Source organism: Neomonachus schauinslandi, chromosome X, assembly GCF_002201575.2.
Source record: "Neomonachus schauinslandi chromosome X, ASM220157v2, whole genome shotgun sequence".
In the NCBI taxonomy this organism is placed as follows: Eukaryota; Metazoa; Chordata; class Mammalia; order Carnivora; family Phocidae; genus Neomonachus; species Neomonachus schauinslandi.
Window position 1 is genome coordinate 17441594 of NC_058419.1, and position 19809 is coordinate 17461402.

The 19809-nt window shown below is 45.1% G+C and overlaps 1 protein-coding gene across 3 annotated transcripts in view; it reads left to right on the forward strand.

The window, feature by feature from the left end:
• Positions 1–19809, forward strand: part of GPC3 (glypican 3) — a 407184-nt gene that overhangs the window by 278152 nt on the left and 109223 nt on the right. For all 3 annotated transcript variants that reach the window (XM_021684303.1, XM_044911673.1, XM_044911674.1), the window contains one exon: positions 3339–3464. In XM_021684303.1, the coding sequence (XP_021539978.1) occupies positions 3339–3464 (126 nt within the window). The remainder of the gene's footprint in view (positions 1–3338; positions 3465–19809) is intronic.

Sequence of the window (19809 nt, forward strand, 5' to 3'; positions counted from 1 at the left end):
TTTGTTTATCCCTTCATCAGTTGATGGACATCTGTGTTGTTCCACCTTTTGGCTATTGTTAATAGCTCTGCCATGAGCGTGCATTTACACGTACTTCTTAGAGCACTCATTTGTGGTTCTTTGGGGTATATACCTAGGAGAGGAATTGCTGGGCCATATGGTAACTTCTATACTTGACTTTGTAAGGAGCCACCAAACTGTTTTCCGCAGCAGCTGCACCATTTTGCATTCCCACCAACAATGTGGAGGTTCCACTTTCTCCACATCTTTTGCAACACTTTATTGTTGTCTGTCTTTTTTATTTTATTTTATTTTTTGGACTTTTTTATTATAGTCATCCTCGTGGGGATGAAGTGGTATTTCACTCTGGTTTTGATTTGCATTTCCCTGATGACTAATTGACATTTAACTGGACTTCATCTTGGCCCTCCACATCTGATTCTTACACACAAATCCCTTTGAAGGCCACCACCATCTTATCAGGCAAAGACCATTCAAACTCTCTACCAGATTAGCCCAGGGGGTTACCCAGCCCAGTACCTAGCTAGTCTTTGAAAAAAAAAAAAATACCAGGAAGAATATGTGGGGAGAGAACACGATTATGCTTATTAATACTCACCTCAAACAATGAATACTCACCTCAAACAATGAAACAACGTCCATCTTGCACATAGAAAATAGTTACCTGGAACTTGAAAGAAAACCTTAATTATCTTGCATACTATCTGAAACATAATGTATATTTCATTAACTATCCGTATTCTACTGGCTTATAATAATGGTAATATTGACCATGACTAATGTTATGGGGGGATTACTTTGTGCCAGAGACTATGCTAAACACTTTATGTGCATTGCCTCAATCATCGTAGCGACCTATCATTAGCTTCATTTTACAGTCAGGGAAACTAAGGCCCAGAGAAGTATAGAATTTGCCTAAGGTTATGCCGCCAAGTAAATGAGGGAGTAGCTGGCCTTTGACACTTACGTGGGTCAGACTCCAAAATCAGTGCTCTTACCTACTACTCCTAACAGGTTTTCAGGGGCTGTTCTGAGACTCCAACCATCATTATAGCATGGTTGCTAAATGAAACCGTTTTGAATTCAAAACAATTAATCCAGAAGCGAGTTTTTCAAGCACAATCTCTTCCTAGGTCCATCCTGTATGTCCTGTGGTGGTAATGAGTACTCTATGACATGGGATGGCCTTCTATGTCTCCAAGTTACCTTGCTCAAGTTTCAAAGAGATTCCCCTGAGTCCTAGAATTTGATGACCCAGATTGTGTTCACAGTATTCACATTCTCTGTGGTTTTCTTAGACGTTTATCTTGACCCCACCAAGTAATATCCTTCCATACTGAAGTGGGAGGTCTTGTGTTTACGGCAGCCCCTCATCCCCTTGACATTTAGACGGACCCTCTCTGAATCTTCTCCAACTTGCCAGTGATCTTTATGATCAGCCCAGAAAACTGCAACAGTTCAGGGGCTAGGAGAAGTTCAGAGTGTTTTTTTGTTGTTGTTTTTGTTTTTTTGTCTCTTTTAACTTCTAGGCAAGTCAAATTGGAAAACTTTGCCATGAGTTCAATTTTTCTTACCATGTGCTATCTTAGAGAGAGTTCAGAGGTAGGAGGACGCCTAAGGGAAACTCTTCCATTAAAGAGCAGGCCGTCGCCTCCCATAGACTAATGGCCATATTCCATTTCCTCATGGAGGTGGGGGATTACTCAGCCTCAGCCTTTACTCTCTCAGTTTCCACTCTTGGGAACTGTATTATTACCTTGTAAAACAGAGCATCTCTCCTATTAGTGTTAATTGAACCCATCTTTTTCCTGTTAGAAACTATAATGTTGACTTTTATTTTCCGAGCCCTGGATTGAGCCTCTTCACTTTGGAGGTTGACGGAGCTCAGGAAGCAACTGTTGGGGTATCGGGAGTTATATATATCCCAATAACCTTTCTTGAGTTGTTCTGTCCATCACCCTGGCTTTGCTGTGACCCGAGCCTTTGTGAAGATGTGCTGAGTATTGTAAGTGCTCTCCCTCTTCTAAGTCATCAGTTGAAATGAATCGTTTTATGGTAATAAAGTGGAAAAATGCAAGAAAATAATTTCTACCAGTCTTCCTCTTTTGGCCAGATCCGAAAACAACCCCCAGAAGGCTTTTCTGGGCTCAGGACTCCCACCAGTGTCCAAATGAGATTCAGGCCTCTGGCTTCTCCAGAGGCCTATATATTGGGCCAGTCCATTCTTAGCCTGGAAACAGTATTGAATAATTACCCTACTGCCAGCAAATTCCCTGGGCAGAGTCTCCAAAAACTTAGTAGAGCCTTAAGATAGACTTGGTTATGAAGAACGCTTTAACTTCCTTTCTACCAGGAACATTGCTTTAGAAAAATAAAGAGTATTTCATTTGTGTTTACCATCGGACATCTATTGTATAGCTATTTTAATATTTCTTTATAAGCATAGCCACTTCTCTCCAGTCTGTTGCGTCTTATTTTGTGTGTCCATGTACAGCTGAAACAAGATAATAGGCCAGAAAATTTGCTGGGTATTTATGTGTGTGTGTTTATACCTGTTTGCATATATAATGTCCTTGCTCTCTTCTCTCACTCTCGCTCGCTCTCTCTCTCTCTCTCTCCCACCCCCCCACACACATTTGTCTTATATGTAGCATAAAAGCCAAAGCAAATAAATAATAAAATATACTAGGATCCACTCTCTCCTGCCTCCCACCACCACCACCACCACCCCCTCCCATAGTTACCACAATATACAGACAAAGAACAAAGAAGCCTTCCTCCTCTAGCAGATGTGAGTTTCTCTGGCTCTATTGTCAGGAGAATTTCATAGAGCGTACACTGCTCTGAGCACCCTGTAATTCTGATCTGCAACTATTAGCCCGAGCCTATATGGAAAGGGGCCATCTCTAGGGTAATAGCATTGTAAATTACAATCAGTGCACTCAATTACACCCAGAAACCAAAAGATATGTAGTGCTCCAGTGTGCCTTGTAATCAGCACCTTTGAGAACGTAGGTAACAGCATTCTGAACAAAAAATGGAAGCCGAACATGTAAGAAAATGAATGTTGGAATTAAATCATCCTTCAGCTAGGAGCAGCACCTTATATGGCAAGCAACTTATTTTCCCCTAATATCATTTTATTGATTTTTTAAAAAAAACTAAATTGTGGCCTTGTAACCAAGGATGTCTTTTAAAATCATTTATGGCTCTAATCAGCCTGGCAGAGCCTTTCTGTCATGCTGATAAGGAAATTAAACTTTTCTCATACTGGGTTTACTTGCCTCTTATGCACAGATGCTTTCTTTTTCTTTCAGGGAACTAATTCAGAAGTTAAAATCTTTCATCAGCTTCTACAGTGCTTTGCCTGGTTACGTCTGCAGCCATAGCCCCGTGGCTGAAAACAACACTCTTTGCTGGAATGGCCAGGAGCTCGTGGAGAGGTAATCTTTTTTTTGAATGTTAAATATAGCAGTGTTTGAGAATCATAGGGCTATCTCAAGGTTGGTTATGTCTTCTCTCTGCCTTCATTAACTTCACAAGAAACATTCTAGAAAAAACATACATGTGAGCATCTGTGACATGCCAGATGCTGTCTATGACCTCTAGCCCTTAGAGAATTTACAAACTTTGAAGCATGTAGAAAACTGTGTATTCAGGGACATTTTACCAGGTGTAGAGCATCAAACAGCACCCCCTTTTTTGTCTTTGGCTTCTCCATTTCCCCGTTATGTGGACCCTTATTTATTTATTGGTTTGAAGAAATCATATATACACTAATAGCTATCGTTTAGTGAGAGTTAACTGTGTATGAAGCACTGTGCTAAGTGCTTGTCTGTATTAACTCTTTTTATCCTTACACCAACCTTCAGAAGTAAATTATTTTTCCCCATTTTATAGATGAAGGTGGAGGAGAGAAGAATGGGAGGGGAAAAGGAGTACCATTTCACTGAGTAATATTGCTGAAATGGTTGATCATTGAGTGTTAGTATAATCTGTGCTAACATTTGTCATCTGTGAAGAATTTGCTCATCGCTGGAAAGGAAATAATATATATTCCTTTATTCAGTAAATATTTACTGAGCACGTTCTAAGCGCCAGTCACGTTGAAGTGAACAAAACAGGCAAAATTTCCTGTCCTCCCGGAGCTCTCAATCTAGTGGGCTAATGGCGCTCCTAACCTCCATGGCTTCCCATGTGTAAGGAGGAGTTTGGGATTAAGGAACGAAATCAGGAGGGTAAAATGCTTAGGAAACCGTGGGGAGTTGATGAGCAGGCTTCCAAAGCTATTTGTCCAAGTGGCAGCATCCTGTCGAGGAGAATATAGAAGATACTTGAACTCGAGTTCTGAATCTTTTACTAATGAGTCACTTAACCTGGGGCAAGTGACTTAATCTCTCTGGGCCATGGTTTCCCCATCTAAAAAGTGAGATGGTTGGATTAGAACCTTCTAGCTCTGGCAGGCTGTGGGGTTTTTTCTCTTACTGGTTCATTTGTTCATTCATTCATACATTTATGTTTTGAGATACTATGGGTTAGGCACCAAGGTAGGTACCAGGGATATGAGGCTGAAGACAGGAAGTTACCTGCTTTGAGGAGCTTAAGGTCTAGTGGGAACCAGCATCAGGGCATGGGATAATTAGTCATGATGCTAAATGGAATGAATTAGCAATGTAATGTAATGGACTAGAGGAAGGCTTTGGAGCCAGATGAACTTGGGTTTGCATCTCAGTCCTGCTACTTACTGTGTGGGGCCTTGTTGAGTGGGTCACTCAACCTAGAAAGTCCCAAGGCCCTCTTCTGTAAGGAAGGGCTTCTCACAGGGTTGTTGTCATGATTAGGTGAGGTCATAAACGTAGAGTCCGTAGCAGACTGGCGTATACCAGAAGCTCAATTCATGTTTCTTCTCTTCCTTCTCCCTTTCTCCCTTCCCCCCACCGACCTCTCCTCTTCCCCCACGCAAGGCAAAACACATGCCTGAAAACAGCTTGTTTCCCAACTAAGCTGTTTTACTGACCTGGGACAGTGAGAATGAGGTGCTAATGGGATGAGGCATTGAACTTGCATGGAGATAGACTTCCCTCCAGCAAATGTGAATCAGGCTACAGGGATTAATGGCCCCGTGCATCCACTCCACTCTGGAGAAATAGTATATATTTATTATCCTAAAAGCTCATCAGGTTCTAAGTAGAATCATGAAAATGTGCTTAACTGTTATGACATATTTTTTTAAATTGTCAGAGAAAAGCAGTTGGTGTTTGGCTTTATTAAAAGCAGATGCTGTAAAACAGGTATAAACAATATAATCCTTAAAAAAGAAAATGCCCCCAGGTCAAATATGTGGTTCTTGCATAAGCTTCAAGAGAAACCATCCCAGTGACTTACCCACTGGGATGCTAATATGGTAAAAAATGTACAATTCCCCGAATACTAATTTGTTTTAAGCAGCATATCTCCTAACCATGGTCTGCTCTTAAAGAGGAAATGTTAGTTAGCGATACATTTATTTGCTAATGTTCATTTAACAAGTATTTGAGCACCTACTATATATCAAGTGTTAATATGGGTTTCTTTATTGTTGTGACTGTTTAAGGTAAATGTTGGAACCCTTTCTTCAAGAAAAACAAAATTAGATGATCCAGTTTTAGTTTATTCAAAAGAATTTCTTCCCAGGCCTATATTTTTTGAATTAGTGGGATTTTTTAAATTGAATTTGGTGCATATAAGCTACTTCATGCCCAGTATGCTTTCATGAAGGATGTTGCTCGAGAACCAAGAGAGTCCTCCCCTATCAAATGGTGGAATCCAAAGCCTGCTAAATTTGAATGAGTCTAAAAATTAGCCAAATGCACTTTTGCACCATTACAATAATTCTGTTAACTGAAGTTTTTTTTGTTTAATTTGCTGGCTTTAAATATCTCAGGGTATCAAACAAAATAATAAAATAACACAAATGGTATAGTATAGAGAAAAGATATTATTTCAAACCCGTATTTATATTTCCGAACAATCTATTGTTTTAAAACAACTTCTATTGATGGGGCGCCTGGGTGGCTCAGTTGGTTAAGCAGCTGCCTTCGGCTCAGGTCATGATCCCAGGGTCCTGGGATCGAGCCCCGCATCGGGCTCCCTGCTCAGCAGAGAGCCTGCTTCTCCCTTTCCCTCTGCCTGACACTCTGCCTACTTGTGCTCTCTATCTCTCTGTCAAATAAATAAATAAATAAATCTTAAAAAAAACACAACACTTTTATTGTTGATATGTGCTATCCAGGGAGGGAGGGAAGGAAGGAAGGAAAGAAGGGAGGGAGGAAGGAAGGAAGGAAATCAAACCTATTTGTAGACAGTATAAGGGTATTATAATCCAGGAAGTGACTCTTCCTTGGGTAGTAACCTCAGGTTATAATTAACCTACACTTGAATTACTGACCTAATGTGATGATGGGTCTAGGGAATAGTGTCAAACCAGATTTTTTAAAAAAAAATTACTCAGGAATATACACTTAATCATAGGAAGTTCTGTAGCCTGAGGACATGTGTGCGCTTTATTTGTGCCATTTATAAAGATTAGCTTCACACTACCTGTCTCATCTATAGTAAAACCTCTTTCCAGAGCTTTTCATTGAATTTCTCATTTCGTTCAGTCTTAAGTAGTAGTTGCCATTTCACATTGTCAAATCAGTTGTAACCTTGTTATCTTTATAGGTTAGGTTTGTATTCTTTTCAAAGTATTTTACTTTTAGTCAAGAAAACTTATGAAAATCAAGGATCCTGAAAGGAAACTAAACCTGTCAGTGGAGACACCCGATTAAAAGGAAAATATTGATGCTAAGGAAAATATGGATCAATATCCATGACAGCTGGGTCGTCAGACCACTCAACTTTTCAAGAGTTCAACAAGTCACTAAATATGGTCTCTAAATATGGTTGTCTTTCACATCCATTCAATTGTTTGCTCTTATGAAACCGATCAATTGAAATATGAATGAAGAGAATATTTTCACAGATCTAGTCTGAGGGAATACCACATAAGCCTGTCATTTGTCCTTCTAACCTCTCCCCACCACAACCCTCCCGGCACCCCCCCCCCCCCCGCCAGTCTTGGCTTGAGATAAACATTGGCTCTGGGATTTAGCTGAGAAATCTTGGAATTAGCAAACTCAGGCTCAGGTGAGGTACACTCTTTCATCTGAGATACCATGGATCCTATGGGCAAAGATTTCCTACAGTTGCCAAAAGTGGAAGATCCTCCGTCTTTTGCCTTTGTGGAACTACAGAGAATCTCAGTTAGAGCATTTCTGAGAGCAAGAGAAACATAAAGGATCCCATGGGAGTAAGTTAACACTGGGCTTAACAACAGGTAACCATGGGCTTTGCCTGCATTGGCGCTGAAAATACCTGTATGAAGAGTGAGCCATTTAGTGAATACATCCCCATACACCCTCCTCATACCCCCTTTCAGGACTGTTAGGTCAAACATCTAGATCACGGGCTAAAATTTTCATTCTTCTTCTGGATGGTTTGATACCATCTGGAAGGTAAGCCCCATTTTACTGCTGAATCAAGTTGATCTTTAAGTTAGTGTAACAGAAACTACTTAAATTTATACATGTGCAAAAACTGCAAGTCAGGGAGAAAAAAAGTGCCATCTTGTCTTGACATGTAGCATCTGATAATTCAAGTTCATTCAACAAAGATGGAGCACATCTTATACACTGGACCCTGTGGGGGCATAGTGATAAGTAGAATCCAGTGCCTGCCCTTGCTGAGGACTTTACAACTTAATGAGAAGAAAGGAAAAATAATCAGCCAGTCTCCTTCCCCAGTAGGCTCTACCCATCTGTGTGTGTGTGTGTATGTGTGTGTTATTGAGGTGAAATTCACATAACATAAGATGAACCCTTCTAAGGTATACAGTTCGGTGGCGTTTCGTACATTTATGATGTTGTAGAATCACCACCTGTATCTAGTTTTAAGACATTTGCATCACTCCCGAAAGAGAGCTTGTACTCATTAGCACTCACTCCCCACTCCCCGCCTCCCTCAGCCCCTGACAACCGACAGTCTGCTTTCTGTCTCTGTGGATTTACTTATGCTGAATGTTCCATACAAATAGAATCATTGACTTAGCATAATGTTTTTAAGGTTCATCCGAGTTGTAGCACGGATCAGTACTCGGTTCCTTTTTATGGCCAAATAATATTTCATTGTCTGGATGTAGCACATTTTGTGTATTCACCCGTCAGTTTCCCACCCGAGTTTAGTGACCCCTGAGTAATCACTGCTCTATCGGGCTCCACCTACCACGTCTGGATTCCGTGTGGCTCATCCTTAACCTGGACGACAGGGCAGCCAAACCTTCAGGCCGCCCAGCCCCAACATCTTTGACCACCACCTAATGGCTAGCCTCTCCCTCACCTCTCCTGCTCTTTATATCCCTTTGCAATTCATCTCCTGAGTCTTTTTTCTCAGCCCGGTGTGTGTGGTCAACCGGACTCTCCTCCAATCAGCACACTTCCCATAGGGTTTGATGCTTCCCTAGTGACTTTGCGGCTTCCCGGTTCTATATATACAAGCGCTTGGACCTCGTGGCATGATGCCTCAGTCCCCTCTGTGATTCAGTCCCAGCTGCTCTTGCTCCTTGTCATGTGGCTGAGCCTGCATCCTGATGTCAGCTCCAGAATGTTGCTGGTATCTCCTTGACAGTCCTACAAAGCCACTTCTGCCCATTATGACTCAGTAGATCCATCTCCCATTTTCTCAGGATGACTCTGGGACTCTCAGGGGCGTACGTGAGGCGCCTGGTATTAGAGAATAAACTCCCTGAGATCTGCAGGGGCAAATTTCACTGCAGGGAACTCCTCTCCCTCCTCTGTGATCTTACCTCCCATTTCACCTGAGGGACTGTATACACACACACACCCGCCAGGAATTCTCCTTTATTTCCTCTGATCACACAAGTCTTCCAATGTTCATGATGCCTTTTCAGAATTTCTCTGCTTAGTGGGAAAGGCAGAAAGCAGGAATACACAAAGCAATTATCTTAGTTCTCAAGGAGTTTTGTTCTTGTTTCAAGACCTATTGGATGTTGCAGAACAGGAGGGTAAGGAGACTTTTTCTCTCTCTTCTGCTGGGTTGGGGGCATAGACTGTGGCATATCAACCAGTGGGAGCAAACACCTGAACACCCAATTCCTGCTGTATGCAATATAATTCTAAAAAGGAGAGCAACAAAGGGTGCCCGGCTGGAGCATGTGACTCCTGATCTCAGGGTTGTGGGTTCGAGCCCCACAGTGGGTGTAGAGATGACTTTACAAAATCAATACATGAGTAATCTTAAAAATGAGAGCAACAGAATGGCTTCTTTTGCGCCTATAATCTAGGAAAGGTGAGAGAGAACAGTTGATTGTTTTCATGATGCACTTATTTTAAGAACACTACGTTTTGAGGACTTTGGTGGAGAGGGACCAATTCCTAGCACCAACAGGTCTTTCACTGGTGTACAGAACAAAATGGGAAGAACTTCAGAGCCTTCACTTTGATGGTGAAGGAATTAAGTGAAGGTAACACCTATATGCCACAGTGCACACATGCACAAACAGACGCACAGATACACACCCACGGCTCACTGCAATCACCTCCGAATAGGCTAGCGATATAGAGTAGGGGCTAGCTGTAGCTCCCAGGCTCTCATGCTAAACTAGGTTATCTGCTATTTGGGTTTTGCTTGTTTGTTGTTTAGGTTTATGTGACGGCTTTTCTCCAAATGGCTCAAGGCCATGTATAGAACTTTATTTTTTGAACAAGATTTTATTTTTAGGTCCTCTCTACACCCCACATGGGGCTCGAACTCACAACCCGGAGATCAAGAGTCACACGCTCCACTGACTGAGCCAGCCGGGCTCCCCCATACAACCTTAAATATGGGATAGCCAATGGAAGCACCAATGAGGAAGTAAATATGTAAGACAGAATACAGGGCCAAGAGGAAGAGGACACAGGAAAGAAAATAAACAATGGATAATGGACACAATATTCAAAGGCATTGAGTAGGTCCTAAAGTCATTCGATTCCAAGCTTGTGTAGGCACAAGCCAGACTAAAATCATGCTGAAGCCAAGGCTCTGTGGCTCTTCTTAGCAGCCCCTGTCGTGACAGTTTGAGAGTTAGAGACTGAAGTGTGGTCTTCAGCATCCCAGCCTTTTCTTTTCGTGGCTACTTCTCCCCTTGGCCCACAGGAAGCTCTGCTTGCAAAAGGCTGGCAAGAGGGGAGAAGGTTGGTCTTATCAATGCCGAGCTCTACAGTTCTTGGTCGCCCTCAGACATTTTTGGATTTTATTTCTGCTTCCGTTTTCCTAGAAGCAGGAACATGACACTTTATTCTTTCTTTTTTTTTTTTTTTAAAGATTTTATTTATTTATTCATGAGAGACAGAGAGAGAGAGAGAGAGGCAGAGGGAGAAGCAGGCTCCCAAGGAGCAGGGAGCCCGATGCGGGACTCGATCCCAGGACGCTGGGATCATGACCTGAGCCGAAGGCAGACGCCTAACCATCTGAGCCACCCAGGCGCCCGACACTTTATTCTTTCTGATGTGGGGAACTGCTGTGTTCACCCGAGTGCGTGCCCTAGAATGAAGGTGCTGAAGCATCATATTGCTTGCTTGGATGGCAGCTTACGTCCTCTACCTGGCTTCACGTAAGTCACAATTGTTCATGGAGAGGCTTGGAAGGAAAAATGGATCCTGTAGAAAATGACTTAATTTGGTATAGCATGAAATGTTTATGGCAGCTCAAGATTTTTGTAAATCCTGGTAAGGTGAGGGGCGCCCGGGTAGCTCAGTTGGTTAAGTGTCTGCCTTTGGCTCAGGTCATGATCCCAGGGGTCCTGGGATCAAGCCCTGCATTGGGCTCCCTGCTCGGTGGGGACCCTGCTTCTTCCTCTCCCTTTGCCCCTCCCCCTGCTCTTGCTCTCTCTCTCTCTCTCTCGATCTCACTCTTGCTCTCTTTCTCTCTCCCAAATAAGTTTTTTTTTTTTAAATCCTGGTAAGGTGAGACAGATACGTTTGGAGTGTACCCCCATGTAATAATCCCTCTAAGACCTTAGATTGGCATATTTTTCATCAGAGCTTTATCTCAAAAGTAGTGTTCAGTGACAGGTATTTTTCAGGACCTTCTCTATGGTAATGTGTGACATTTATCCCTTAAGATTATGGTGTCGCGTACAGTAGCTCTACCTTCAAAACTGAGCAAGGAAAAACCCGGCTCATCCCACTGACTGACAGCTTCATGTGGTGTGCCGTGTTTGGAATGGGCTGTCCTTTACTACGGTCATGTCTGAAGTAGCAGGAGATGTTTTCACGACTCAATATTGATGTTTGTCACCACCTGGTGAAGGCTCGTGGCTTATTACTATAAACAGATTGTGTCCTATTAGTACTTATGCCAGCCCCTCCCGTGTTCAGCTGGATCATTTCATTATATGGAGAACATTTGGGGGTCTTCAAGGCCGGTCTCGGGATATCCGTATCCTCAACAATTAAGCACCCCTCACAATCTGCTTTTGAAATGTGATTCTGATGGTGGGTAAGGCTTGTCTCCTCTCACTATCGTGACTCAATGCACCAAAGCTCTTTGAGCCCAGAAGGCTTAGGAGAGGTGTCCCTGAAGGACTATCACTGCTTTTAAGAAATTATTAACATACTAGAGTTTCTCTGCTCTTTCCGTCTTAATTGCCTCCTTCGAAGCAAGTGCATTAGGAGGTCAGAGACTGATGATATGGATTCTGCCCGTCCTCAGAACATTTTTCTGTATCTTCTTTGGGAAAAGCCTTGAGGGCATACGGCCAGTCTTTGTGGTCTGCAAATTGTTGGGTCTCAGCCAGTTGGTCTTCAGTGGTGAGGATTATAGTAAGAAGACCCTGAGAGGTTAGCAAACATGAGCCAGGTGACTGGTGCATCTTGGGAAAAGTACAGTCTTTAGAATGATACAGATGGAGATGTTATTTTTTTAAATTTTCAATTCAATTAACATATAGTGCATTATTAGTTTCAGAGGTAGAGTTTAATGATTCCTCAGTTGCATATAACACCCAGTGCTCATTCCGTCACGTGCCCTCCTTAATGCCCATCACCCAGTCACCCCATCCCCCACCCCCTCCCCTCCAGCAACCCTCAGTTTGCTCCCTAGAGTTAAGAGTCTCTTAGGGTTTGTCTCCCTCTCTGATTTCGTCTTTTTTTATTTTTCCCTCCCTTTCCCTATGATCCTCTGTTTTGTTTCTTAAGTTTCACAGAGGAGTGAAATCATAGGATAATTGTCTTTCTCTGACTGACTTATTTCGCTCAGCCTAATATCCTCCAGTTCCATCAGATGGAGATTTTAATCTTGGTTCAGACACTGTGTGCTTCAGGCAGGTCATTGGACATCAAAGTCTGTTACCAGACTTGTAAGATGGGGATGATACTCTACATCACTGAAGATGCGTTCTGGCAAGTAGGCACTGAGTAAATGATAGCCTTGCTGATGTGACCACATCATTATCGTTTGGTTGAACAGGCCAGAGCAAGGGTGAAAAAGTCTAGGCCATTCTTTCTGTAAAAGGAAACTGGATCTGGGAGACATATCTACAAGTCTTTTGGAACCCAACTGTTGAATGGGGTAGCTGATCAAACATGTTGGTCCTCCTGGTAGGTAGTCGCTCAGTATCAAAGAGAACAGACTCTTTAACTTGGTCACGTGAAGGACAGGGAAAGGTCTGTCAGGGAAGCCTCGCTTTGGAGCCTCCCACCGATGGGCCTGCCCGCAGACCCCTCAGGCTCCTTTGATGTTGTGACTGTCAGGGTGGCAGTGATTCTTCTCCCCTACAGGCTGCAGGAAGTGACCAGCTGGTGCCAGTTCTTCCCCCAGCGTACGAGCTCTTGGCGGCCTCTTTGAAAGAAGCTCAGCTCTCCACATTTTGTCCTTTCCTCCCATACTTAAGCAAGGGCACAATATCGTTTGAGTTTCTGATGACTTTTACTGATAGACATACAGCCAAACAGTTGGGGGTTAGCAAAAAGCACACAGAGGCAAATTTCAACATGGCAAGTGTAAGACCCAGTGTAGGCGTGTTTAAGCGTATAACTTTGGCATCAGCCAGCCTCGGTTTGGATTTCTGCTCTAGTGTGCCCTAGCTCTTTCTCTTCCCTGAGTCCCTGTTTCCCCATCTGTACAATGGGGTTGATCATTTCTACCTTAACAGATTGTTGAGAGGATTCAGAGGGATGGTGAAATGCAGAGTATAGCGCCTGGAACACAGTAGGCCCTCGAGAAATGGTAGCTACTATTTCTGTTGTTCAGTAAGAGAAGCCTATAAAAAAGGCCCTTGCAGTTCTTCCCTGGAAGATAGACGGAGCTAGGCCTGATTTTAGCTCCATTCCAGGACCCATTTCTTAATTCTTCAGGAAGACAGCTTCACCCCTTCCCTCTCATTTTTAACTTATTTCCTCTCCTTTCTTCCAAAACAAAACAAGACAAACTCCATCTTTGGTCCCAGTTGGTGCACATTTGGTTGGTGCGCCTTGATCCTAGTTGGTAGGCATTCGAGTCCACTGGGGATCAAGTGAGAGTTATTTGCATCTAAGGCTATGTACCGGGCTGACCTCCCTCCCTTCGTATTGCGTTTTATAGCAAACATGGCTGAAAGAGCTTCTCCTAGGATTTCCTAATTTTGATTAACACAGGGAATCTTCCTCAAATACTTACATTAGAAACCAGGACGAGTCTAGTTGCCGGTCAAGGCAAGTTGCCCAAGGCTCTAATGTCCTTTCTGTCACCCTTGGCTTAACCTTTGTGGAAAAGGAGAGAGATCATTAAAATCAGTTGTGATCTCCCAATTTCTCGAGCCAATGACTTTTATTCTTTTACGTGAGCATGGCTTTGATTCTTGGCTTTGTCGCCTTTATAATGACCTTGCATTTCCCTGTGAAGGAAACATTTTAATTGGTGGCTCCAGTGTCATGGGAGCTTCCTACTCTTTGCCCTCTCATATTTTAGTGACCCCCCATATCAGGTGATCTTAAAAACCACCCAAACCGTGAACTCTTGCCTGGTTTGAGCCACTCATCTGCACAGCTTCGGGCCCAGAGCTGGGAGGAGTCTCTGTTCAACAGAAGCCAGACTAAGCTGTCCTCACCCGAGGCTGGGGTACATCAGCTTTAGATTGGAGGGACAGGTAGGAGGGTTGTGCTCCACAAGAACTCAGGCTGAAAACTTAATCTCCAGATACTACCAGAGAGGATGAAGCCAAGGACTATTCTAGAAGGGGCCAGAGAAAGAGCTGTTGGACTGGCTTACCCCTACCTATCCTTAACTCAATGGCATCTCTACTGAGGAGCCTGAGTCCTCCTGCCCCATGCCCTAGTCTGGGTTTAGGACCCCTCAGCACCCGGGTCCCCCACTAGGCTGGCCCCTGTATTATCCTGTGTTGGAAGTTTCACACATGTCTGTCATTTTCTACTAGCTCCTTCTCCCTGCGTATCCTCATTGCTTAGGTGCCCCTGCCACAGAGTAACATCTCCAAATGTGTTTATTGAATTCAGTGGGTGAACCGACGAACGTACTTGTGGCTAAACAAACCTGAGTACCAGACCTGGCTCCCCTGTGGCATCACTGTGCGCCTTTGGGTGGGCTGCTGCAACTCTCTGTGTTTTGTCTTCTCCTGTGAAATGGTGAAATGAATGCCTCCTCCTTACTACCTCCGTAGGGTTGCTGCGAGCCTCCAATAAGAAAATGCATTTGAAAGATCTTTGAAAATTATGAAGCGCCCCGCATTTACTAGGTATTAATGTAGAAATAAGTAGACCAGATATGATGGGAAGTTCTGCCCTGAATAAATGGAACTGTGTGTTGGCTAATTAACACAGCATTACTGGGCTCTCTTCACAAAGGCTTTAGCAGCTTCCTGGGTATCTCTCGCTCTCTGCATCTTTCCAGAGATATTACTTTTTAATTTTTTTTTTTCTTGAAGCAAATCCACCCATCCCCACAGATTCTATTTTTAAACAAGTCAGTCCATGGTGCTGAAGAAACCGGTTGGCCCTGGATAAGGAAATACTTTGAGGGATTGGTAGCGTCAGTTTAAATTAATGAAAAGTCTGAGTGACAGACCATTTTAAAATAAATGTAGTTTTATTACTTTCAAACACATGTAATAACAGCCCTGGGAATAGAACCTAGAGAAAGATAGCCTGCATCAGAGAATCAAAGCAAACAAATAAGAATCCATGATAATGAGCCTATTACTGGGTGAATGTCCTGCTAAAGACCATCATCCTCAAATTGGCTAACGTTCCCCTGGTGAAATCCATTTATGTAAGAAGCGCTTTTTCCCCTCCCTTCATAGATATGAGGAAAGGCCCATTAAAAATCGCTACACATGGGGCACCTGGGCAGCTCCGTCAGTTAAGCATCTGACTCTAGATTTTGGCTCAGGTCCTGATCTCAGGGTCGTGAGATCGAGCCCTGCGTTGGAATCTGCTTGAGATTCTCTCTCTCCCTCTGCCCCTCCCCCCATTCACTCGCATGCTCTCTCTTTCTCTCTCCCTCTCTCCAAAATAAGTAAATAAATAAAGCCTTTTAAAAAATCGCTACACATGGCTTCTGGGTAATCCAGCCTTTGTCAATGCTAATGGATGGCATCCAGCAGCAGTCCCCTGCACGATGGCCCTAACAAATAGTAGTCCCAAACAGCAAACACCCTGGGGCCCCTACAGGGATCAACTTGTCCCAATTTGCCTGAGACCTCTCCTTTTGGGCACAGAAGGTTCTGAGTCCTCAGTCCCAGGCAAAGCGAGACAGCTGGTCACCTGTGGGCGCCTATGCCTCGGGCAGCCTCTAAGTATGGAAGAAAGGTGCGGTTGTAGGGGTTTCCATTGAAGGGATGAAGGCGGGCTGGGGGAACTGCAGCTCACCCATTCTGTTGGTCTTTCTGCCTTCATTTTGGGACTTCTCTTACCATTTCCTCCCTGAAACATGTTGATCCCGTCTGTCTTCCCTGTACCCCCCAAATCCTATCTAAAGGCATAGCAAAACTTCAGAAAGTAGGACTGAGACAGCAGAGGGGGCTAATGCTCATCATACCTAGCATGTCTATGGTGCGTCCCATGCACCAGGCACTGTGCTAGGCACCTCGTGTGCATTAACTGAGTTATCTTCACAGTAGCCTTCTGAGCTGGACGTTATTATTACCCTCATTTTACTGATGAGGCTAGGCAACTAACCCAAAGCCACAGCACTATGGAGATGGGCTCTAGACTCAGGGAGTCTGTGCCCCTCTACCCACGACACTGCCCTGCTTAGCAAATGCCTATCTGCCTCTGAGGCTAGCCCTCCACTCAGTCTCTACAGACATGGCTCCTATAATAAAAAACCATTGCCTGTGTATCCCCTATGGAGCTCTGGAGCCCTTGTAAGAAGAGACCCTCTTAGCCCGAGGCTGGAAGTCCATCCAGCCTGGGTCCTAGGTCTACCATGAACTGGTGTGCAACCTTGGACAAGTCACTGCCCTTCAGCTTTCTCTTCTATTTATAAAATGAAGGAGCTGGACAAAGTGACCTTGAAAGCTCTTTCCAGTTCTAACAGGCTCTGGGCTCCTATGACAAGGATATTTGAGGGGGAGAGAGTCCGAAATGAGGAGGAATGCCATCAAGCCTCCTTGATGACTGGGGATTCCCAGTTCTTTCCCTGATGCCTTCCCAAACAGACCAAAGTGAAAGTGCTTCCAAAGGAGCCCCAGGGTATAATCGCTGTCCTTAGGATGGCAATGAACCCTTCATTTGACTCCTCCAGGTATCTCTGGGGCTACAGGGGAGCAGGTGGTTTGGCTGTCTGAGATGTTGTCAGAGTTGTTTTGAGTTTCTGATATTGGAGAGTTTGGGGTGAAATTCATATAATTAAACCTTAAAGAAAATGTCTCCCCCCATAGCACCACATAACCCCAAAGGGGCTTCTGAGCCAGAGAAATGGAATTCAGTGTCTGTTGCCCCAAATACTCTTTGACACAACCACCCGGAATTGACATTAGAAACCCTCTAACCACAGAGATCTGTCAGTGAGGGGAGAGCTCCGCGGAGAGAAGTGCCCAGGGCTGAAGGGCAGGTAAGAGGAGAGGAATACAAAGTGGCTGAGCAAACCGGCAGGAGGGAGACAATTTTCACTCTCTCCGAGACCCTCCAGGCTAGAGAGCGAGGCTAAGTTGTCCTTGTGTGCGTTGCCGTGAGCTTTTATGAAGTATTTATATAGCCGTTTTATATTTCACCGAGTGCTTTACAGTCACTTTTATTTGGCTTAGTAAAGTTTTCCTGGAATGCCATCTACTTTCTGGTCAGGAGAGTCCCCTCTCGTTTGCTTGGCACCTCCGTGCACCCAGCCTCACACAATGGGCCACTTGTTCCGGCAGCCGAGCAGGTGCAAGGAGTCGAGGGGCTGACGGCACTTGCAGCCACTGGGCTGGTTGGAGTGGGGGTGGTTTACACTCCGGTTCACCTTTCCTTGATTGTTTGGTTTCATGATTGTTTGGTTTGATTTTATTGCTGATAAGCAGAGAGCGGCGGTGCCCAGCTTGGCACAGCTATTCTGATCAGGGGACGCTGACAAATGGTAGGCCCTCTCCGCTGTGCTCAGGGACTCTGTTCTAGTCCCCCTGCCCAGGTCCACCATCGCCACCATCTCCCACCAAGCAGACGTGTGGACTGTGCTTCCTCCTACCCGCCTCCGTCCCCGGGCTCTGACGGCAGCCTGGAGTCGGGGGCTCGGGGAATGCTTTCAAGGGAAGAAGACAGCAGAAGGAGCCGGTCCGCTCTCTGCAGACAAGACTTTACAGTGTCCTTGGGCAAGTCTAACACCGGGTCACCATTATTCTTGGGCGGGGACGGTCTCCTTAGTCCTCCCATCAGCCCCCGCGGCACCCTCTGCCAAGCGCTCCCATCAGCCCCCGCGGCACCCTCTGCCAAGCGCTCTGGGTGTCGTGATGGAGGCTGGCATGTGTGTAGGTGGGGCAGGAAGAAGTAGAGCTTCACACTCTAGGTCACAGATTTGCTGGGGGATCCAACACAGTCACTAGTCGAAGATTTCATTTTCTGAGGACCAGGTTTGCCAAAGCCAAAGGCAGGATCTGGGCTTCATGGGAAGTCCAGATTAGAGATAGTGGGCCAGAACATTGGAAAATTTGGGACCTGCAGCTACCGAGGCGAGGAGGGGTGGTTCTGTGGCTGAGCTCGGGGCTGTGTAGATGCTTAACAGGCAAGTGTTGAGTAGACAGCACTTGCATTCTATTACTGATGGAAGATGGAAAATCCTTTCTTGGATGCCCAGAACTGAGAACCTAGGCACTTTGCCATCAGATTTGGAACTCTTTTTTTTTTTTTTTTAAATAATATCTACACCCAATGTGGGGCTCAAACTCATGACCCCAAGATCAAGAGTCTCATGGTTTCCTGACTGAGCCAACCAGACACCCCTGACACGCTTTCAAAGTTACTGCCTTGACCATAGGAAATGTAACAGGTATATCACATGTGTTATTAAAGCGGTAGAATCACATTAATTCAGACTCAGAAATGGGCTGAAGTTTACACTCGGAGAATTGATATTGCTAGCAGGTGTGTATGATGGATGGGCTTGGCGTGGGCGCGCACTGCCTGATCCAGGGGGATGGTACAGAGGCTAGAAGGAGTGGCGCTGGGGCTGGGGGAACTTACCTGTCGGGCTGGCCCAGTCAGGTGGGAAGTGACCCACCACCTGAATAAAGATATTCACTGGGGCCTAGGGAAGGAACCCTGCCTTTCTCCAGGTAGGCATTGGTTTCCAAAGTGGTGCCATCTAGGGGATGGGACACAGTGGCCAGTTTTCCTGGCAGGACCCAGACAGGAGTCCAGTGTAAGGCAGGTTCTCACTCAGGGGCTACAAATTGAGGGGGGGGGGAGGCCCCCAAGAGAAGACAGCTGACAAGAGCTGGGCAGAGTAGGTTAGAGTCTCCACCATACAAGCTGAGCTCTGGGTGAGGCATTCAGTCTCTGTTCAGTTCAACAGACATTTATGGACTGCCTACTGTATGCCAGGCACGGGGTGAAGCAGAGGACTGACCCAGAGACGAATACAAACAAGGAAACCAGGACAGAGTTCAGGTGGCAGAGCCCAGGGAAATCTAGCCGGCAAGAGGAAGTCATGCCCAAACCTCTGGGGTTCACTCCCCAAACAAGAAAGACTGGTTTTGAGGCGCAAGACTAATTCCAGAGCCCGGGGCTTGACAGGTGGGTCAGGGAAGTGATCGCCTTCCTGCCTTTGTCACCGCGAGCTCAGGCTCCGGGTCGGCCTAATCGGGCACGCTGAAGGCTTTGAGGCCTGCACAGGAGTGTGGCCAAGACAAGAGGAACTGACAGCCGAACAGTGACAGGAATAGTGAGCTTTCCTTTCAAGTATGTCGGCGGTACCTATTCACGGGAACGCAGTGTGTCCTCCCCTCGTGATCTTTGGGGGGGTCATTAAATAAGTTTCGGTGGGACGCCCAGAACAACACCGAGGAGGCTTTCCTTTGTTACTGCACATGCTTGAAACACAACACGAGGGAAGAAAACAAGTCCCCTTTTTCCCTAACTCCGGCATGCCTGCCTCTCAAACTGGTCAGCGAAGTGTGACTGTAGGTTAACTTTGAGGGTCCCAGCCTCCATTTGGCAGATCACTGCGTTGAAGAATGGCTGTTTGTTGTGGACCCGCGGGGACCTGAGACAGACAAAGCGGTGTCCTCAAGAGAGATCTGAA